This window comes from Pleurodeles waltl, chromosome 6, assembly GCF_031143425.1.
Source record: "Pleurodeles waltl isolate 20211129_DDA chromosome 6, aPleWal1.hap1.20221129, whole genome shotgun sequence".
Taxonomy (NCBI): Eukaryota; Metazoa; Chordata; class Amphibia; order Caudata; family Salamandridae; genus Pleurodeles; species Pleurodeles waltl.
The window spans coordinates 1,074,753,168-1,074,776,464 of record NC_090445.1 but is presented as its reverse complement, the minus strand read 5'-3'; the positions used below and the strand labels follow the sequence as shown (position 1 = coordinate 1,074,776,464).

Sequence of the window (23,297 nt, the reverse complement as noted above, 5' to 3'; positions counted from 1 at the left end):
CATAAAAAACAGAATCAGTTTACGAGATTACTTATCTACCTCACCTCTTCCCCTACCTAATCTCTTTTTCAACTGCCTTTCTACCTACTCACATCTCCCTACTTCACATCTGCCTCACTTTCAGACTGTTGACCTCACCATTATCTCTCTTCCATATCCGTCTTCCTCGACTCTAGCTCGCTCTCTTTCTGACCTCTGTTTTATACTCTTTCTCAGGCTCTCTCCCTTAATGTGCCTACTTTTACCTCTAATTCCAAAAAGAATATGGCTCAGATCTTAAACGAATGTCCTCGACCTAATGTGAAGTCAAAAGTGGGCAGAAACATGTTATTGATGACGATGACTTTCAGGCAACCAGGGTCTTCAAATCACAAAGGCATTGCTTTTAATCTTTTGTAAAGAAGTCAGTAATAAAGACATTTTCTATCCACGGCACTATTTTAATTTCTTCATTGATCCCTTCTTAGTGACCCTACCCTACCTTGATAGATTTTCCAATTAACATTAAGAGGAGATTTAGGATTCTCATGCATCAAAACAAGAACATAGACCATGCACAGCGAGCCCACATAGCAACAGCAGTCACAAGTGAGGAGGGACCCCCATGATGGAGCAGGCCACGCAGTCTGGGGGAGAAGTAGCATCCCTTTTAACGGGAACCAGGAGCACACTTAAAACACAACTGCCAAGATCCAAAGAGAGAGAGAACTCACTAGCCCTTTAGGAATGACTACAGTAACTTTTGTTGATGAACTATGATGAAGGGGGATTATACTAGCAGTCCTAAAATGTCCTCCCGCTTCCCTCTGTGAGTGCAACATGATTTGCCCTAAACTCATCTCAGGAGTCTAGTGATCATTATTTGGCCTGTAGAATTGTGCCATTTGCTTTTTGGTCACAGCGGTCATCGTGTGTCTCTTTGTATTCGAGACTATTATTTTTCCTGAGCATGCTTAACTCTGGGTGTATTTAGCCTTGGTACGGAGGTGCTAATGGGTGATACATTTTTTTCACTTGCCCTGAGTGCGCTTTTTTTGTTACTTAGGGCCAGATGTAGCAAGGGTTTAGGGAGTCGCAAACGGCGAAAATCGCCGCTTGCGAGTCGCTAAAGCCTCATTGCTATGTAGAAATGCATTTTGCGAGTCGGATCCGACTCGCAAAATGCATTTCCGACTCGCATATAGGAAGGGGTGTTCCCTTCCTATTTGCGACTCGCAATGCTATGCATTTTCATTTGCGACCGCGATTGCGGTCGCAAATGAAAGCGTAGTTACCATCCACTTGAAGTGGATGGTAACCCAGGCGCAAACGGGAAGGGGTCCCCAAGGGACCACTTCCCCTTTGTGTCTGGCAAAAACAAATAATTTTTCAGGGCAGGCAGTGGTCCAATGGACCACTACCTGCCCTGAAAAATACCGAAACTAAAGGTTTCGTTTTTTTTTCAAAGTGCAGCTCGTTTTCCTTTAAGGAAAACGGGTTGCACTTTGAAAAAAAAAAACTGCTTTATTTAAAAGCAGTCACGGACATGGTGGTCTGCTGTCTCCAGCAGGCCACCATCCCCGTGAGTGCTCTGAATCGCTATGGGGTCACAAATTGCGACCCACCTCATTAATATTAATGAGGTGGGTCTTTGCGACCCCATAGCGACTCGCAGAAGGTGTCTGAGACACCTTTCTGCATTCCAAATTGCGAGTTGCAATTTGCGAGTCGCTGGGACTCGCAAATTGCAACTCGCAATTTGGAAGTTTGCTACATATGGCCCTTAGTGTGTAGTCATGTTTTGCTTCTAGGAGGTGTGGCCATTTCTTCTTTATATACAATTGTCATTATGTACCTTTTCGTTTGGGGCGATTGCAAGGTTTATGTTCCTGAGTTTAGAGTTCATGTTGTATCCCTATGTGCAATGGTCATTATTTAACCCTAGCCAGTAGTCATTACCTATGCTATCATGATGTCTATGTCATTTTCGTTTCTGTAGGTACAATGATCTTTCTGTATTCTTTCATACCGTGGTAACTATTTCCCCCTATCCTTATTGGTCATACTTCTCCTAAGTGATGTGGTCCTCATATACCCCTAGGTTCAGTGACCACCGTTTGTGCTTCTGAATGCAATTGCCATGTTTAATTCTCGCCTGCTAACAATGCATGCACTATTGACTGAGAGGGGTATTGTTTACTATGGAGGGGCTGGATCCCATCCGTTGCTTATAATTCGTTAGCATCATTGTCACTCTTCATTGCTGCCTCCTATTTGGCCAGTGTATGGCAGACATCACTTCCTTTTCTTTGACTGGAGCATGGACAGAGCACAGACTGATTCATCTTGATAATTGTCCATCGCTGCTCGTGGTGTGAGTGAGGTACTATTTCTTTCACTGCTGCACTTTATACATACATCTTTTTTCATGCATTTTTATATTAATTCTCACTGTAAATGTACACACTTCAGGACACATCCTCTGTTTCCAGTTCTCATGCTGCTTTCTCAATTCATTTTCAAATGCATTTATTCCACTCCACTTCATTATGCCTTTCCACTCTTTGTGACTCCACTCTGTCACTCTACTCTACTCTTCTCTACCACTGCACTACACCACTATTCTCTACGCCACTCTACTCTATGCCGCTCCACTCTACGCCTCTCTACATCACTGTATTCTACACCACTACTCTACAACACTCTACTCCACTCTGTTCTACACCACTCCACTATATGCCAATCTACTTCACTCACCTGTACACTATTCTCCTATATGCCACTATATTCAACCCGGCTTACATATGCGCTATGATACACTCCCGGGTGTATACAAATCTGCGCATCATAACATAAAACTCTATGCCACATCACTGACTTTTATCCATGCTTAGTAGCAGCCACTCTTCTGTGCATTATGGCAGGCAAACTTGGCAAAGCCAATAGGTCTTGCATAGGCGAGACCTATTGGATTTGCAAAGGGTTGTTAGACTCCTTGTTGCCATGGTTATTTACGTTGCCCCAGGTTGATTCCCTGTTTTTGTTCCTTGGGTGATGCTGTATTTTTCGCCCCTAGATTTATCATTATTTGGCCTCCCGTGCACATTTGTCATTTTTCTGCCCCTAGGTGTAGCGTTAATTTTTTTGCTCATTTATACAGTAGTAATTATTTAATCCTGAGGTCAAATGTCTTTTTTGCCACAGCACAGAGGCTATTATATTGGGCAAGATGCAGTTATTCTCATTCATCGTTTTGAAGAGCGCCAATTATTTTCCCCTGATCTCAGTGGCCTTATTTTCCACTAAATGATTGGGTCCTTTTTCACCCCTGGGCCTGTGGTAATCATTTGCTTTGTGTGCAGAAGTTATTATTAGTATCTGGTTGGTTCACTCATATTGAATATTGTGTACATAGCCACATCTGAGGAGCTCATTTTTGTAATTTCTTTTAGGAGCGGCTGCTTTTTCGGGTGCAGTCACCCACACCCTGTCAACTGCACTTCTGGCTTTTGAGGCAACAGGACAAATTGCCCATATTCTGCCCGTTCTTCTGGCAGTGTTGATCGCCAATGCCATATCACAGAAGTTTCAGCCTTCCTTCTATGATGGCACCATTATCGTGAAAAAGCTGCCCTACTTACCTCGGATCCGCAGCAGGTACATTGGGTGAGTCACAAAGCAGCTGCGCTTGCACAAGCCTACAAAAACGTGATCAGTGCACACGTTTTCCAGCTATTCGCAGAGAACCAGAGAACTGACGCTCTTACCGATCCGATCCAGGTGAAGTATTGACAGAGGTTTTAAGTAACATTAGCTTTGCACATTATTTTAGCATTATTTTCTCGAGATTTTAAAAATGCGCCCTCACACTCAAATCCCATAGTCATGGCACACTGGTCATGTACGCAGCTGAAATATACTCTTACACACTACTCATATTCAGGCACCGTGCAACAACAGCGCCACACATTCCTAGATACAGCCTACAAACTGAAGCAAATCAGAGCACACTTTTCCGCATTACTCACACACTCAGCTTCAGTAAAGGGCACTCTAACACTCTAGTTGGAGGATGGGCCACACCAAAGTACACTCTTAAATGTGGATGTTTGTGTATAGAACCTTTAATTTCAATGGATACTAATGAAAAAGGCTATGAAGTCCAGCATGTCTTGGAGCCTAAAGTGAATAGTGAACAACCTTCTTACAAAATAACCATACGTCATATCCGAGCCTTCAAAATATCTTCAATTAGGACTGTACCAGAGTCTAATAGTAATCATATGATATATCACATTGCAATCCTTTATCAGTTGTTTCTATTCACCAAGTTTCAGTTGTCATACAAGTAATTTCTAGAGAACTGCATCCTGATCTAAGCAATGTCAGTCTGGTGTGATGCTCCTTCTAATATCACCTCTCCAGGCGTGGCTGCAGTGGGGAAACCCCAAAATGAATTTTATGTTTGTGTGAAGCAAAAAGCCTGTGGAAGCAGGTCAACTCTAAAGGTAGAGGAGGAGAGATTTCCTTCAGCACCCTCAAGCTCCAGTCATAGTTCCATCAGCAGACTAACGTCAAAGGTGTAAACACTCCCCAAGTCTGCTGGTTATTCCTTCCATTTTCCTGAAAGAGATCATCAGCCATCTGTTCAGGTGGAGGATCATGAGGTCCTCACTAGCTGGTGGTGCAGGTGTTGTCCATTAGCTGGAGCTACAGCACCTCAGTGCCAGGGGACAGCATATCCTTGGGCATGCTCATACCTTTCCACATATGTTGGGTCTATGCCCAGGTCTCCATCTGCTTATCCTCCAATCTCTATAATCCTGCAGCAGTGTCTTGTGCTGTTGATGATCACCATAATACGATGTATTCTAATGTTTCCACTGCTTCATCTCCTTCATAAACATGGTTGACAAAATTATTTACCATAATGAATTTTTGGCATATTTAGGTAACTCAGTTTTCTTCAGGGAAAAAGAAAATGGGACAGAGTGCAGGTTTTTCCTAGGCATGTGTTTGCATTTTCGAAAGATATTTAACCTGCAGCTCAAACCAGTAACTGCCTTTATAGTTGTAATTTGCAATCTTGCCATGTTCATGTAGGCCTGGGCAGAGTTCACTGAGTTTTGCTACGCAAGCTCCGCGAAGTGCCTAAAAAAGTCTATCACGCTATGCCAAGTTCCACGAGTGGCGGAGTTTGGGTACGTTGTGCTGTTTGTGTTGATCTTTAGCGCAGGAGTTTCTCCTGCGCTGTGAAATCAGCACGAACGGCATCACGCGGATTGCTAACTTTTTTCTGCCGGTCGACTAGATTTTCTACTTCAGGGGCAGCTTCCTCAATGTGAGCGGTAGCTTTCTTATCACAAGCGGTCCCAGCCTACCACGACCGCTTGTGACCACTTGGGTTCATAAACCTCGCTCACGCTCGCCAATTTAGCGATTTCTCTTGCTTGCGCTCACCAACTTAACGTTGGCAAGTGAGAGAAAAAGCTCCACTTCACTTCACGGAATTGTGAGGAATTCTGCGCTCCGTGTGGAGCGCAGAGTAGGATAAACTTTGCAAACTCTGCCAGTAAATTGAGAAGTCATTCATTATCTGTTTCCCCTTACCTCGCAGTGTATTAGTAAAAGACAGACATCCATAATGCCGTTCATAGCTGCACAACCGGTAGGCGATTATACCTTTAGCTGTTGCTAAATATGTAAATATTAATGTTATATATCATATCACACTTTACCCCATAGGGCATATGCACATAGACAAACCTGAATCTTAAACAAGAGATACTGTTATCAGGGTGCAACCTCTGTATAATAACTAGATACCACAATAATCTGTGTTCAATCTACTCAATAGACATCATGGGGAACATAGTATAATGCCTATGGGAATATATCAAAAAAAGAATATAAGTGTTCATGAGAATTGGCCTTTTAGAGCATTTTCAACTGTTAACTTTTTGTGAATTTTCTTTTAACATCAACTAGGAAAGAAGGTGTGGTGCAGTGACTAAGTCAATCTGAGCACCTGGTTTTGAATCCACTGTAGCACTTCAATGGAAATTGTGCACTTTTGGGCAAATTACTTAATCTGTTTTAATGGTGTAATTGTGTGTAACTATATGATTCAAAGAATTAAACCCTCACTTGATGTTTGCAGTCTCACTCCCCAAAATGTACCTCACCCCGGTACTCCCCAGTTTTGTCTGTGCTATAGAAATAGAAACACAAAAATGTTTTGCATTGTTTAGTTATCCCACTTATTCCTCTCTGTAAATGCCCCTTCCTTTTGAGATCTTTGTGAAACCTTGATTTTATGACATTCCATGAGAAGCCCCATATCATTTCCTTTTTCTCAGTACTCATTCCACACCTTTAATACGGCTCCTAAAAGTCTACTTCTCGATGTGCGTGGGAGCACTTTCTTGTGTTTATTAGGACATCCACCATACACATCTTGTCCCATGGAAAGATTAACAGAGGAAATAATGTGTAATTGAATTTCCATGACCAACACACATTAATCCCTAGTTTCTGTAGCTTAATTTCTTTTCCTCTTAATTTTCCAAGGTCTCCTTTTGGTAGAAAAGTCCACTTGGTTATTGTTAAGCCTTATTAACTGGCCAGAGTTTACTTGACTTAAACGGGCACTTTTTTAAAATCACATAGTAAATTGAGGAGTCATTCATTATGTTTCCCCTTACCTCGCAGTGAATTAGTAAAAATCAGCCATCCATACTGCCGTTCATAGCTGCACAACGCAGATTATACCTATATATATAATACAGCCAAGTATTTCAATGTCATTATGGTATCCTGGTCTCTTTGTACTTTCATAGCTCCACTGCTTCTGTGATTAAATTTCAGTTGACATCTACTAATAAGTTAATATACCTCCATTGTAAATCGTGTGCCATATTTGAATAAGAAATCCGCCTGCTATAACTGCGTAAAAGATGTAAGAAATGTACTTATTTGTAGGTAAGAATATGTTCATCAAATCAGAGCATGAAAGGAACTCAAATATTCCAGGCAGGACGTGCCCTTGCTATATATGGATAATTTAGATTATGCCATACAGGGTCTCTTTGAAACGTTCCTCAACATTATTAACAAGTTGGTCCAGTTGTGATTTTTTCTACAACATCCATATTTACAGAGCAGTGAGTTAATAATGTGGCATCTAAACCCCTAATAGCAGGGAGTAGATTGCTTACTGTGCGGCTCCTGGTAGTATGTTGGCTTGAGCTAGGAGTGCCATGAAGTACTCTGCATTATGTTTGCAATGCCTCAGCTCACCTGAACAGCAGTTATATTGTGCCTCTTCAAATAACCCAAAGGCCGCCCATCATGATGAGTGGCAGAATTCCGTCCGGAGCAGTGACTCCTGGTGGATTTCTGCTGTCCCACAATTACAAGAATCTCCGGGTGGGGGGAAGCAGACATTGCTCACCCTGGACTGACTGGAATGAAGTCTAACCTAACACACCACATTAAACCCGGGACCAGAATTACTATGAATTGACGCAACACTGCAAGACAATTTGCTCTCCTGCGTCAAGTGGAGAGAGCTCGAGTGTGCCATATCTAAAAATATGCGGCTCTTTCCTGCTGTCTCTCTGCGCTGGTGCACACAGTGCAGACTACCTCATCACTTGCACCCTCGCGCTGTGGTGCAAGGGTGCCTGTGTTACAGCCATGATGGGTTTTGGGCAGAAAGGGATATTTTTCCGTGTTACACCTCCCCTGAGCAGGCGTTCCCTTTGACACATTCTCAGGTTGGGTTTACTAACATTAGCAAATCTGAGAATGAGCTAAAAACCATGGGTAAATATGCAGGAGCCCGCACCTCACTCCTGGGAAACCCTTCCCAGGTCTGAAGAAAGAAAGACAGTGACTTGTACTGCCTTGTGTTACTCCTGATTTACTATTCCACGCACAGCCACACAAGGTGGCTCTGCATGACATAGTACATCTCACTTAAGGGCCTGCATTATCCTTATGTCACCTCCCATGAGGTAAGGGCAACGCAAGCACTTGATACAAATCTCCCCACCCACCACCATCCACCCCAATGACACTCTCTGCCTGCTGGGTACAGTTGGAAAGTTCCATTTTTCTGCCAAGAATGGGGAAAGATGAAAGTGAAAGGCCCTGGCATGTCTTTGGCTGTCAAGTTATTCATCATTCTGAGGCGAACGCTTGTGACTGTCAGAATTTGGTGTAGAGTCTTAATGGCAGATTCCAGATCCCTGGAATCCCGGCACTCTCCTAACAAAGGCTCTTGTCTCAATAACATTATATTGCTACATAATTCCTCCTATATTGTACTGTGTAACGCCTTTTGTTTACTAATAAAATGTAATGAGACAGTAGAAGAGTCAGCAATAAAGGCATTACATTCCTGTAATCAGACAATAAAAAAGTTGGGGTCTTAACTATTGGGGACTCCTACCCCTTGGGCATATATCAAAGCAATGCATGTCATTTATACACTTTAATCGGCACTATATTGGTTTAACAGCTTTCTCTAACTCGCTTATCATTACGATATGTGAACCCCAAGAGAGAAATTAGATTCTATTATGCTTCGTATATTAAACACATGAGCATATGTGCATGTTCATTCTTTGATGCGAGTATAAACTTACTTGCAGAAGTAAACATATACAAACAAACTTCTTGCGGAGGCCAGCTAAAAAGTACACACAAAATGTACACATCGGTGCAATGTAGGGATATGTAAGGCAATTAACCCCGACGCCTGTCTTCCTTGAGGTTAGCGGAGTATGGGGAACTTTTCAAAAGCTTTTGTGGGGTCTGGTCGCAAACTACAAGAGGGGCCCCATTTTATTTTCCAGCAACATGAGTACCTCTTTCAAACGTCACTGGTAACTTTTTGGTGGAAGCGCAGGCATTTGGCGCCACCTAGTGGTGGTATTAGTTGCCTCATAGTTGCCTCTTCGTGGCTCTATCATAGAAGCAGACAAATCCCTACTTTTACTGCAAACAAGTATATTGTGCTATTGCAGCCTGGGGCCCTGAAAATTGCAGGGCCTGTGGCAAACATCCCCGGCGTCCTCTCCTTTATGAGGACATAGTGGGTGAATGTGCGAGAAATCTGGGCGAGGGCGTTAGAAGCTGTGAGTCTGGATGTGAACTATGACAGAGTAGGGGTGAAGGGAACTAGGTCAGAGTAGGTGGGTTTGAAGTATTCCTTCTCCTGATGCCGAACTTGTTTTTTTTATCTACAGCTCTTACAGTGTCACCACAGAGCAGTTTATGAGGAAAGATGTGACGTTCCTGGTTAAGAACGCAACATTCGAGGAAGTCCTTAAGATATTCACCTCTACTGAAGACCTGGAGTTTCCTGTGGTGGAGGATGCAGGCAAGTTCTCACCTCTATGTGCAGGATACAGGCAAGTTCACTCATCTCGATTGAGGTTCCAAGACTTCATCAGGCGATGTCCAGGATGAATTCTACTGCACTGAAGTAACTTCAGAGTGACTTTAGCTGTTGGCACGACATAGGTCAGTTTACTCTGTGTGAACTCATCCCACATTACACATGTGATCGCCAAGTGGAGTACGCAGATGCAGTGTCCCTTGTATGTGCAAGACCCAGGAGATTTCATCATGGCAACCAAGGGTGTACACCAGGGGCGGCTCCTCCATTAGGGCGGAGGAGCATCGCTCCCCCGGCCAGCAGAGGCAGCTGCAAAACCTTTTCAAGAAAACGATAATAAACTGTGTTTATTATCGTTTTCTTGAAAAGGGGCGGGGCATTAGGGTGACTATCATATGAGGGGAGTGCACAGAGCACTCTCCTCAGTGTGTATGTGCGTTTGGCCAGCCGTCTTCGGCCGGCCAAACACACATGCGCAGGAGGCTCTCTGCAGCCCAGCAACACAGTTACTGGGCTGGAGAGAGCCTGCACAGTCTCCCAGTCTGCCTGGGAACACCCTGGCTGGGTGCTCCCAGCCAATCCTGACATTGCTTTGAGCAGCGTCATGATTGGCTGTAGGGCAGGCTGGGAGCCTGTGCCTGCAGCCTGTAGCCAAGAGGGACAGAGGAGCGGCGGAGGAGATAAGTGTTTTTTATGTTTTTTTTAAATTATTTTTTAATTTAATTTTTAAAAGGCTCATGTTCACTTTTATTACTATGCACAGGGAGTTTTCACTGGGATGTGAATGGAAGCTAGAGGCCACACGCTATGAATTAGAGATTGTGTACTGACTCCACCTCAACGTTTCAGCATCTGGGGCCTTCTCTTTCTGCCTTAATGACTGCTACAAACTAACATTTATATTCGCTAATGAGCTCCACCTAAAAAGTGCAGGAAGGAACAGACCTGCAGCAGCTCTGCTCCACTGGTACTGTGCTGGACAATCAACTTTTTTTTAGCTACACACTATTTCTGGGCATCCATAATGAAACCTCCCTGCTTCTCATTCCCAGTCCGTACCTCCATAATCCAACCAGTCATGTACATCGACCATGGAAAACCTAAGGATGCACTCATTCTGTCTGTGTTCACCGGATGTGAATCCTGAGGCACCCCATGATCCTTGCCACCTTCACTTAAGTTTTGTATTTGTACTTCCATAGCCATGCACATGCGACTAGCATTCCTGTTTTTGTGTTTCGTGCAATCCAAAGACCTCTGCACCAGCAATAAGCTTATGCCCGCCATAGGCACCAAGATCTTGATTTCTTCCAACCATAGCCATTGAAACTAAGGCAATCCTTCTAATTGCACACTCTTATTTCATCACTGGATTCGATTTTCATTGCTCACATTTTGCGTGCACACAAGATTTGAACTCTCAAGTTGGGTACAATGTCTGATTAAACTGCACAAATCAATCAATAAGATGCCTCATCAAAGTTTTTTTAATAGTTTTTGAAGAATTTGTTCATAAATATAACGAAGAAAATGAAGTGAAAGGATTGGATGATCAATGATTCAGAATACCATATGAGTGGATTCCTCACTCAATGTGCTCTTATAGCAATAAGAGAAACATGTTGTTGATTGATTAATGATGTTTAACCAACTATAAGCATAGCATCTCCTGTATGTGCTTCACTCACAAACAACCCTTGGATAAAAAGCATTAGACTGTGAAAAAGTACTCGTCCTCCACGGACACCTGTACTTCATGGCTCTCCGCACTCTGCTCTGCTACACTCCGTCACTGCTCCAAAGGGCTTTTATACAAGACCATAGTATTCAAAGCATTGGATCTCCATCTGCCAACTTGAGCATCACTTAATTTAGCATTGCCACTGCCTCTGAAGTTCTGCAATCTTGAAAGAATGTATCCCGGACTGTCTCTATTCCGAACCACACTTATCTAGTGCAACCTTCAAGACATCTGTGAATCGATAGATTGTCAGGCGAAACCACCTTCATGCATTTACATCCTGGGTCTTCTGTGCAACCCCAAATCCATGCTATCTGTAGCAATCTCTACCTGATGCACCAAATTCCCTACTCTTATAGATCATAAACCCTATCCTGTAATTCTCTGCCTATCACCTCCTCAAATGGGTCACCACCACCCCCATTCCATCTGATCATCGACAACTTCAACAAGTGCAATGACATATCTGCAAGCAAATAACCTATGTTTAGAAGTGGGTGTGCACATTAATTTCAAGGTAATAACTATGCTTTAAAATCAAACATTGCTGTGCCATTCCTCCTATCGGAGATAACTTTTTTTAAATACACCCACTTATGATTCAATTTATAAGACACTCTACTGGGTTCTCATTTGCTTTTATCATGAAATTTAATATGGCATAAATATCACCCACCATTGTGAATTATTCTTCTGGTATCCCTCCTGTATGAAATGCGGTACAGTCATCTTTTGGCAGCCAGAGACCATTGCCAATTTCCCAAAGCAGCCTCGGAAGATAGGAGAGAAATAATGCAAAGATATTTTTCAATTGATAGTAAAACTAATTCATTAGTGAAAGTAGACTTTTGATAAGGGTAGTAGGAAAACAGCCTGGAAAAAGTTGTGCTGCCTAAGAGCAAACTGTTTTAAAACTACTTAGCTTGGTAGCACCACCTGAGACTTCATTACACATCCCAGAATAGTGTGAATGAGTGGCTTCCTGGAGGTCACTGAGGCTACCTACAAGAGCAGGGAGCCTGCAGTGGTTTCTCCAATGACCACTTAGCAGGGATGAGTCATCTGGGAAGAGCATTTGACAACAGAACGGGCTGCCATAACAGCTTAGGGACTGAAACCATTTATTCCCAGATCCACCTCCGACAGTCTATCTGTGCTCCCTACAGGCGGGATAACCAAATCCAATACTGGGAGAGGGGAGGAAACTTCCATTCTTGAGAAGGGTATTTTTGAAAGGAAGCATCAGCCTCTTGGAGAGGGGTGAAAGCTAGGACCATCTTGAAAGAGGGACTCTTTGAAGATTTGCAGTAAGTTGAGATAGGACAAGCTCTGAACGGAGGTGGGCTTTCCAAAGTGAAGTTGCAAGCTTAGGTGTTGGGAATTCTTCAATCACTGGTTAGTACTTAGGAGAAGACTGGCACATCACAACCAACTCCTGAGAACATTCCTGTCCAGTCTTTGATAGCCCCCTTTTTCCTTTTTACACAGTCTTTGAAGTCCCTGTTTCTTTTCATTCAGAGTCTCGTATTCTGGTGGGGACAGTGACAAGGTCAGAGCTGGTCCGCTTCCTACAGACTCATGAAGCCCAACAGCACCTCCCAGAAGGCCCAGAAGATAAAACTAAGGTATGTTCATTTCAAGTTTACATTTGGTAGGTGGGGTGGGAGGGGCAAAGGAGCATCTGTAGGATTCTGCCATTTTCTGGTGGAGAATCCTTGCATATAATACATCTGGAAGATACCTTAATTCTAGAGGGTAGATAAAGATCATTGTAGAGGTGGATTGTGGAAGTGGGAATGAACAGGAGTGCTCCCAGAGAAGACACAAATTGAGATGGCAAGTCGCTAGAGGATGCAGAGGTACCACTCAGCCAGGTTTCAGGGTTCAAACAAAGGTGGGAGCCCTAATTCTGTCTTCAATGGAATTGGATCAGAAGACTGCAGTGGAATGTAGGGCTGGTTCTTCTCAGTGATGCAACCACCACATTCCCAAAATCAGGATGCAGCCAAAATAGCCGATCTCCAAACTGAGTCAAACATCCTCATCTCTTATTTACAGTTGAAGAAAGGTGCATCATCAGCGCTTGATCATGGTTGGTGCTATAAAAATGTAATCATGCATTAGTGAAGCACTGAAACTGTTATACATGCATTAGGTGCAACTCTGAAACTGTCATTCATGCATTACACGCAAAGATGAACGTGCTTTTCATGCATTACATGCAACGATGACACTGCCATTTAAGCTTCAGCTGCAGCACTGTTGTTTATACATTAGGTTCAGCACTGAAACTTGTGTATCACATTTATCAGTTTTGTACGTCTGTAGACTGCTGCACTGTTGATGCTTTTGTTATGTCTCTCATAGGTTCTGTTCGAAGGGAACCTCAGTGATGATTGCACCATTGAGCCGGTCACTCTGCAGCTGTCTCCCTTCACGTCACTACATCAGGTAGCTGTGGAAGAGTATTTATGGAGCCCACATAATTTACCGGTATTTGGGGGTGGGGGGGTTGCATGCATGTTACTCGTTATTTGGTAACAAGAGCAAAACAACTTCAGGTCTGATATACAATGTCATGAGGATAGCAGTATGCAGAACCCACTGCAAATTATCGTACTGGTACCCTGCACAGATCTGTCTGTTGCCCTTTGATGTTTCAGCATGACACTGTCAGAGTGGGATAAAATACCGCAGCTCACCAAAAAACCTGCCTCACCATCGCAAATCATGGTTACGTGAGCAGTCTTGGTACTACCTGGCACTAATTGTTTGTAATATGTGTACCCCTTTGGTCCAGTAAAGTTGGTCACTATTAGCCATTAATTAGATGTATCTTTCTGTGGTAAGTGAGGAGTGTGTGGAATCCTCCAAATCACCTATTTGACAAAATGGTGCATTTTGAAGTGCACAAGGCCGGTATAATTTCTCATAGTGGATATGTTATTACGGTCATTCTATAGAGGAATCTTTGTAAATATTGTAGAAATGGAGACTCTTGGAGTAATAATGTTTATCAACCATAGTCCATATTTACAGATAATTTTATATGTCATTCGAGTTCTTCTCCCAAGATATTTTTTATGGATTAGTTGTGGCTTTTGATTTACAATGGAGCAATAATATTCACCATTGGATATAATATACAGAAAAATTTCAGGAGTTTTTGAGGGACCTGATCTAATACTTTTTTAAGAAAGGTTGGCTCAAGAAGTGTGACATTTAAGGATAATAATATTGATCAAATTAAATGGGATTTAAATGTCTTGCAAGAGGTGGATGGAGGTTTGATGGTCTCACAGAAAGAACCATTCAGAATTGTGTTACTTAACATTCATTGCAAAGCTTACAATACCACTGGATTGGAGTTAAAGACCCACCTTACACCATGTATCCAAACAAGGAAGTTTCAAGAATAGTTGTGCATTTGAGAGCACATTGTTCATTGCAATTGGTCCAAAAACTGGATAGGATTGAAACACCGAGGAGCTTGAGAGATCCTTGGAGGGCATATTTATGAAACATATGTGGCAGTGAGACAAATAAACCTTGGTCGGGTAGTGGCATAGAAGCATTGCTCAAACTGCATAAGAATTAAAGACACATTTACAAGAGTTTTTTTGGTTCTCTCAAAGTGAATATTATGAAAGTGTGGATGGTGTCTTTTAAGCACGCAGGACGTAACACTGGTCAAAACGTAATATCAATTAAGCACAGTAATATGAGAGGGGAAATAGCCTCCCTAAAACTAGTGGCATATCAGAATTTTAGAAGGGTATGGGCAATTGATTGCTGTAGGGACACATGTTTGTGGTCAGTGCACATCCTAGAGAGTACACTGAATGTGCTCCATTTTCTGTGTAAGTGAGCATCAGAATGTGTGTCCGAGATCCTAGCAGTCTTTCTGTCACCTTCCAAATCGGATTCAATAGCTCTAAGCAATGAACTGCCCAATGGCGCCACATAATAACCCCAGTTTCACAGTTTTTCCATACCCATAATACCTCTGATGCAAGCTAGAAGCTAGTTATTGACTCATATCATTAACACTATGCAGCAGTTCCTGATCTAAGCACATAGGGGGTCAATGCAACCCTGGCGGTTGGTGTTAAAGCAGCGGTAAAACCGCCAACAGGCCGGCGGTAAAAAAAATGGAATCATGACCGTGGCGGAAACCGCCAACATAGACAGCCACTTTAGCACTCCGACCGCCACGGCGGTACAAACAAACACCGCGACGGTAACCACCAACAGACAGGTGGAGGACAATGTACCGCCCACACTATTACAACCCACCAATCCGCCACCTTTCCGGAGTGGATTCACTGCGAACAAAAACACGGCGGAAACAGGAATCGGAAGGGAAAACGCTCACCTCTACATACCCCACGAGGAATTAGGACGCCATGGAGCCCGAGCTCCAGATTCTGCCAGCCTTTCTCTTCCTGCTCCTCTACCAGGAGCACGAACGCCGGCGACGAAGACAACAGTGAGCACAGCACCTACGACACAGGGGAGGGAAAAAACAGTGACACACACACACGCAACACGCAACACCCCCCACCCTCACCCACTACAACACACACACCAATACATATTGATACATAACAGTTACACCCCCCAACCCCCCCTTGAAGAATGCAAGGACAAAAGGAAATGAGTCGAATATTTGTGATATATTCAATTACATACATCAAATATATTGACAAATATATAAATTTATACTATATACAATTATATACACCAAGAACACAAGTCCAAGGGATTCCACCATCATAGTCCGTGGATCACTGGGCCCAAAAGGCATGGGCGAGGCCCACACCCAATACCCGAACAAAACAGAGAGAACACTGCAGGGGCATCAGTTAGAAATAAAACAGGCAGCTCGGGGGAAGGAAAGGGGGGCATCTCAGCTGGTTGAGTGCACGATGCCAGATCCACAAGGGGGCTCCATGCCCACAGTTCAATCCTGGGGAGTGCAAAGCCACAGTCTCTCAAGTCTCTACAGTAGGTGGGTTGCCCACTGTTCAATCCTGGAGAGTGCAAAGCCACAGTCTCTCAAGTCTCTACAGTGGGTGGGTTGCCCACTGCTGCATCCTGGGGAGTGCAAAGCCAGAGTCTCTCAAGTCTCTACAGTGGGTGGTTTGCCCACTGCTGCATCCTGGGGAGTGCCAAGCCACAGTCTCTTAAGTCTTTACAGTGGGTGGGTTGCCCACTGTTCAATCCTGGGGAGTGCAAAGCCACAGTCTCTCAAGTCTCTTCAGTGGGTGGGTTGCCCACTGCTGCATCCTGGGGAGTGCAAAGCCACAGTCTCTCAAGTCTCTACAGTGGGTGGTTTACCCACTGCTGCATCCTGGGGAGTGCAAAGCCACAGTCTTGTTCCCAGAGTGCTTCATCCTGCCAAGGACTGAGGTAGTGGATGTATCTCTCCACTGGTTCTGGAGTGGGCCTTGTGCCCAGAGTGCTTCATCCTGCCAAGGACAGAGGTAGTGGATGTAACTCTCCACTGGTTCTGGAGGGGGCCTTGTGCCCAGAGTGCTTCATCCTGCCCGTGGCAGACTCAGTTGCGTCGGAATCATTGTCGCTCACTGGCCTGCGGTGCTGCTTGCGGCGGTGTCCTGGGCAGCGGTTCAGCTGGTGGCGGTCTTGTCCTGGCCGGCAGTGCTGCTGGCGGCGGTGTCCTGGGCAGCGGATAAGCTGGTGGCGGTGTCCTGGGCAACGGTTCAGCTGCTGGCGGTGTCCTGGGCAGCGGTTCAGCTGCTGGCGTCCTGTCTTTGGCAGAGGGGCTACGGCTGGCAGTCCTGTCTTTGGCAGCGGGGCTGCTGGCGGTCGTCTCCTGGGCAGCGGGGCTGCTGCTGGAGGGCCTGTCTTTGGCAGCGGGGCTGGTGGTGGTCGTCTCCTGGGCAGCAGGGCTGTTGGCGGTCATCTCCTGGGTAGCGGGGCTGCTGCTGGCTGTCTTACCCTGGGCAGTGGGGCTGCTGGCGGTCCTGTCTTTGGCAGCGGGGCTGCTGGTGGTCATCTCCTGGGCAGCGGGGCTGCTGCTGGTGGTCCTGTCTTTGGCAGCGGGGCTGCTGCTGGCGGTCCTGTCTTTGGCAGCGGAGCTGCTGGAGGTCGTCTCCTGGGCAGCGGGGATGCTGGCGGTCATCTCCTGGGCAGCGGGGCTGCTGCTGGTGGTCCTTTTTTTTGGCAGTGGGGCTGCTGGCGGTCGTCTCCTGGGCAGCGGGGCTGCTGCTGGTGGTCTTCCCCTGGGCAGTGGGGCTGCTGGAGGTCCTGTCTTTGGCAGCGGGGCTGCAGGCGGTCGTCTCCTGGGCAGCGGGGATGCTGCTGGCGGTCCTGTCTTTGGCAGCGGGGCTGCTGGCCGTCTTGTCCGCCGTGCTGATCTTCCCAGACTTGCCGGTTTTACTGTGCCTCTTCCCCACCTTGGATGGTGTCGCAGCTGTCTCCACACTCCCAACTGGACCCCTGGGAGCAGCTTCGGTGGCTGATTTCTTTCCCCTCTCCCGCCGGGCACTGGCCAACTTTTGATGCTTGACAGGTGGGGGACTGTCCGTGCTGTGGCTCCTTGCCACACTGGCTGCCCTGCTGCCTGGTGCACTCCATAATCCGGTGACTACTGGCACCACTGGTCCCGCCGATGTTGCGGCTGAGGTGCTAGGTTGGGACCTGGAGAGCCGGGCCCTAGGAGACTGAAGGGGTGGGGGAGGTGAGGGAAAGAGGTCAAGGTTGGACAGGAAAAGTTTCTTAGGAACACTGGGACGGGTAGCTGGAGGGGGTTTGGGAGTGGAGGAAGAGGTAGTGGTTGTAGGAGGTGTACGTTTGTTGACTTTGGGTGAAGGTGCATGGGCTGGAGGCTGTCGTGAGGTGGATGGCTGTTGGGTGGGTGTGTGGCTGCGTTTGTGTACCTTGGGAGGCGGCCTCACAGACACACTGGGAGAGGACACAGGGGATGTGTGAATGGTAGTGGGGGTGGAGCTGCACGTGAGCGGGGTGTGGTGGTGTGTGTGCTGGTGAAGGACGTAGTGGCTGAGGATGTAGTGCAGGCAGGTGTGAGTGGAGACGAGACAGGGAGGGAGGAGGGAGACGAGGAGGAGGGGGACACAGTGAAGGCTGTGGATGTTGGTGTGTCTGCATGTGTGTGATGTTTGCGTGAGTGCCTGTGGGATGTGTGGTGCTTATGTTTGCCAGAGATTCCCTTGTGTGTTGAGGTGTGTGCATGCTGGTCTGATGGTGTGCTTGGGATAGGCTGAGGTACAGGGGTGTGGGTCTGGGTGGAGGAAGTTGGAGGGGGGAGGCTAGAGACAGGGACAATGGCTGCCATCAGTGCTGAGGCCAGAGTCTGAAAAGCTCGCTGAAGGGCTGCCTGACCAGAGTGAATGCCCTCCAGGTATGCATTGGTTTGTTGCAACTGCATCTCTACACCCTGGATGGCATTCAAAATGGTAGGCTGCCCAACAGTGTGGGACCTGAGGAGGTCAATGGCCTCCTCACTGAGGGCAGCAGGGGTGACTGGGGCAGGGCCTGAGGTGCCTGGGGCGAAGGTGATGCCCACCCTCCTGGGTGAGCGGGCATGGGGCAAAAGCCGAGGGGCTGCTGGGAGGGCGCTGCTGATATGGGGGGTGGGGCTGTACCTGTAGATGCGGGGGCACAGATGGGGCCGCCACCGCAAGGGAGCTCCCATCAGAGGAGGAGTCTGTCTCGCTGGTGTCAGCTCCTGTCCCTGCCGTGGAGGTCCCCTCGCCCTCCGTCCCACTGGTGAATTTGGAGTCCGTAGTCTCGCCCTCCAGGGCCATGTGGGATGCAACTCCCTCCTGCTACGGTGCCACTGCTCCTCCACCTGATGATGCTAATGCACACAAGAACAGGGAGACCACAAAAGGGGGGGGGAAGACAGAAGAAAGACATGTTCAGTGCATGCAATACCGCTACCGTTGGCGGACACGACAGACACAGAAGCCCCCTGCACTACGCCGCGCACTTGGGGTCCACTATTCAATCCCTGGGACATGGCTTACAAGACTATGGCTGATTTCTGCACACATGGATGTCACAGGAGCCTGACTAGGTGCAGTTGCCACTGTACACAAGTGTGGTGGGGTGCCACAGGGCCTGCCTGAAGAAGGGAACTTAACTACCAAACTCGCCCTGGCCTAAGGGAACCCACAGCCCACCTCTCCCACCCAGACACCTACAATGTGCGCTGAATCAGCAGAATGAGAGTGTACTCACCCCCTTGTTGCTGCTGTGATGCCCTCAAGCGCCCATCCAACTCCGGGTACGCCACCGCCAGGATCCTGAACATCAGGGGGTTCATGGTGCGACGGGCACCCCTCCCACGTTGGGAGGCCATCCCCAGCTGGGCCTCCGCCGTCTTCTTGCTCCAGCGGCGAATGTCCTCCCATCTTTTACGGCAGTGGGTGCTCCGTCTGTGGTAGACCCCCAGGGTCCGGGCTTCCTTGGCGATGGCTCGCCAGATGTCCTTCTTCTGATGGGCGCCTACCTACAGGAATTGTACAGGTGAAAAAGTGTAGTAATTACCAACTGCACCGTCACAGTCATTGGCCCGCATCCCTACCCTTGCCATAACGCACATGCACTCACCGTTGTTTCATGCACGCCTCATTCTCACCCCCCATCTTTCATCCACCCCTCTCCCCACAGGCATTGCCCATACAGCATGCTCACAATGTACTTACCTGTTTGTCTGAGGGCCGTAGAGTAGTGTGTACTGGGGGAGGACACCATCACCGAGTTTCTCCAACTCCTCCATGCTGAAGGCAGGGGCCCTTTCCCCAGACACACGAGCCATTGTCTCTTCCAGACTGAGGTCACAGCAGCACTTGCAGTGTAGGTCCTCTCCTGTCGAAGATCAGGTATTGAGTGATTGAACAGAGAGAAAATGGCGGTCACGTTCACAGCGGTGCATACCGTCACCGCCGGCGTACATCGTCATTGGCTCCTGGGACCCATAGGGTCCAATGTTCACCAATGCAGAATTGCGCCGCGGTCTTCGACTGCCTACCGCAACGGTGTACAATGCCAGCGCAGTTACCTCATATCCCCTTGTCCCACCTTACAGGTTAGGCAGCCGCCATTTCAGCGGCCCACATGGATTTATTTTTGACTGCGTCACACATACCTAGGTCTTGCCTAAACACTATTACAGGCAAAATTCGATTTATGAATATTTTCAGAGTAAGCTGTGTTTACGTACCTCAGAGTTGGTTGACTTTCTGCTCGCTGTTCTCCTCCATGGGCACCATCCGCTGGGGCATGTGAGGAGATGGCGGCATCCTCCGGTGTACAGACTGCTGGTGGACCTGTCGACAATGGAGGAAAGACATGTGATCATCACCTACAGGCTTGATCGTGCCACATTCCAGGAACTGTGTGCCCAGTTGGAGCCAGACCTGATGTCAGCTATCCGCCATCCCACAGGAATCCCCCCTCAAGTGCAGGTGCTGTCAGTACTCCATTTCCTAGTAAGTGGGTCTTTTGAAACAACAGTGGCCATAGCATTATGGATGTCCCAGCCTATGTTTTCCAACATGTTGTCCAGAGTGTTGTCTGCCCTGCTGAAACACATGCGGAGCTACATCGTTTTCCCTCAGGTGGAGGATTTGCCTAAAGTGAAAGGTGATTTCTATGCCCTGGGACATATCCCCAACATCATAGGTGCCATTGATGGGACACATGTGGCCTTGGTCCCCCCACGCAGGAGTGAACAGGTGTACAGAAAACGGAAGAGTTACCTTTCGATGAATGTGCAGATGGTGTGTTTGGCAGACCAGTACATCTCCCATGTTATTGCAAAATTTCCTGGCTCAGTGCATGACGCTTACATCCTGAGGAATAGCAGCATCCCTTATGTGATGGGGCAACTCCAGAGGCACCGGGTGTGGCTATTAGGTGAGCACATGGACCCAAATCAGTGGGAATAGTTGTCTGGGTCTGTGGTTGTCCCTATGAGTTAGTGTGTGTCTAACAGTTGTCCCTCGCCATTTGCAGGTGACTCTGGTTACCCCAACCTATCATGGCTACTGACCCCAGAGAGGAATCCCAGGACAAGGGCAGAGGAACGCTACAATGAGGCCCATGGGCGAACTAGGAGGATTAAAGAGCGGTCCTTCGGCCTCCTGAAGGCCAGGTTCCGGTGCCTCCATATGACAGGTGGTTCCCTATTCTACTCACCAAAGAAGGTATGCCAGATCATCCTGGCCTGCTGTATGCTTCACAACTTGGCTTTGCGAAGACAAGTGCCTTTTCTGCAGGAGGATGGTCCAGATGGAAGTCTTGTGGCAGCTGTGGAGCCTGTGGACAGTGAAGACGAGGAAGCAGAAGAAGAGGACATCGACAACAGGAACACAGTGATCCTGCAATACTTCCAGTGAGACACAGGAAAGAAGACAAACCTGCCTGCTATATCTAATTTAAATCTAATACCTCTCTACTGTCTGTCATTTTCACCCAGGGTATGGTTGTCACTTTCCCTTACGATTTCACAGATGTGGGTCCAACTGTGTGACATCTGCCTTGTTTCCTCATGGACTATAGCTGTGTGACATAGGTATGTTGACATTACATTTGAAAGAGCATTTTGGCACTGTAATTGCTAATCCACTATTTCGAAATCACAGACAGACTCCAGATTGTTTTGTGCTGTAAGGGTGTTTATTTAAGTGCTCAATATTGGAGGGGGGTGTAAAATGGTGAGGGGTGATGGTGGAGGAATGTCCATGGCAGAGTCCAGTCCATTAGTCTCACAGGTGCATTGTCCAAAGAGGCATAGGAAGTGGAGCTGGGGCAGTTTAAGGATGAACAGGGTGACAAGGTGGGATAAATGGATGACAATCAGGGTGGTCTCATTTCTTGGCGGGGGTCTTGGCATAGTTCTCTGTCTTTGTCCTGGATCTCAGGGACCGTTTGCGGGGTGGTTCTCCCTCTGCAGGGGGTGGGGTGCTGGTGTGGTGGTCCTGTGGCGGTGCCTCCTGTCCACTAGCACCGGCGGAGGTGGTGGGCAGTTCATTGTCCAGGCTAGTGTCAGGGGCCCCTTGTTGTGCCACAGTGTCCCTCCTGATGTTGACGAGTTCCTTCAGCACCCCTACAATGGTGCCCAGGGTGGAATTGATGGATTTGAGTTCCTCCCTGAAGCCCAAATACTGTTCCTCCTGCAACTGCTGGGTCTCCTGAAACTTGGCCAGTACCGTTGCCATCGTCTCCTGGGAATGGTGGTAAGCTCCCATGATGTTGGAGAGGGCATCGTGGAGAGTGGGTTCCCTGGGCCTGTCCTCCCCCTGTCACACAGCACCCCTCCAAGTTCCCCTGTGTTCCTGGGCCTCTGTCCCCTGAACCGTGTGCCCACTGACACTGCCCCCAGGTCCCTGTTGTTGGGGTGGTGGGTTAGCCTGGGTTCCCTGTAGTGGTGGACACACTGCTGATTGACGTGTCCTGGGGACAGAGGTATGGGCCCGTTCGGTGGGTGCTGTGCTGGTGTTTCCAGAGGGGGGAAGCCCTGTAGTGGCTTGTGCCAGTGTGAGGGGAACCGACTGTCCCGAGGTCTCAGATGGGCCGGGCTGGTCGTCTAGATCGAGTTGGACAGAGCTGCTGTCATCACTGTGGGCCTCTTCTGTGGGTGGAGTGGACATGTCTGGACCCTCCTGTCCAGTGACGTTAGGTAGGGGTCCTGCAGGGGTGTAAAAGCATGATTATTGCATCTGTGTGTACCATGGTGTGCAATGGGTGGGTGACCGTGTACCCCAGTGCTTGCATTCTTGTGTAGGACCTTGTGTGATGATGGTTTAGGGGGGTGTATGGGTATGTGCAGTGGCCATGCTTTGGTGATGGGTGTCCATGCTTTGGTGTTGCATGCAGGGCTTGGGTTTGGGATGGGTAGTTTGTGATATTGGGACATGTGTGAGGAGTAGGAGTGATTGGGGGAGGGTGAGGGTGGGGGTATGTGATGGCATGCAGGATGGGTGGGGGATATAGTAGTAAAGATTAGCCTTTCCAGAGTCCATTCCTCCAGCTACTCCTGCGAGGCCCTCAGGATGCAGAATAGCCAAGACCTGGTCCTCCCATGTTGTTAGTTGTGGGGGAGGAGGTGGGGGTCTGCCGCCAGTCCTCTGTACTGCGATGTGGTGTCTTGAGACCACGGAACGCACCTTCCCCCGTAGG

At 47.4% G+C, this 23,297-nt stretch overlaps 1 protein-coding gene across 1 annotated transcript in view; it reads left to right on the top strand.

Moving 5' to 3' along the window:
* Positions 1–23,297, top strand: part of LOC138300562 (chloride channel protein ClC-Kb-like) — a 198,584-nt gene that overhangs the window by 154,043 nt on the left and 21,244 nt on the right. Inside the window, exons 15-18 of the mRNA XM_069240102.1 lie at positions 3,432–3,645; positions 9,234–9,367; positions 12,645–12,751; positions 13,494–13,577. Coding sequence (XP_069096203.1) covers positions 3,432–3,645; positions 9,234–9,367; positions 12,645–12,751; positions 13,494–13,577 — 539 coding nt within the window. The remainder of the gene's footprint in view (positions 1–3,431; positions 3,646–9,233; positions 9,368–12,644; positions 12,752–13,493; positions 13,578–23,297) is intronic.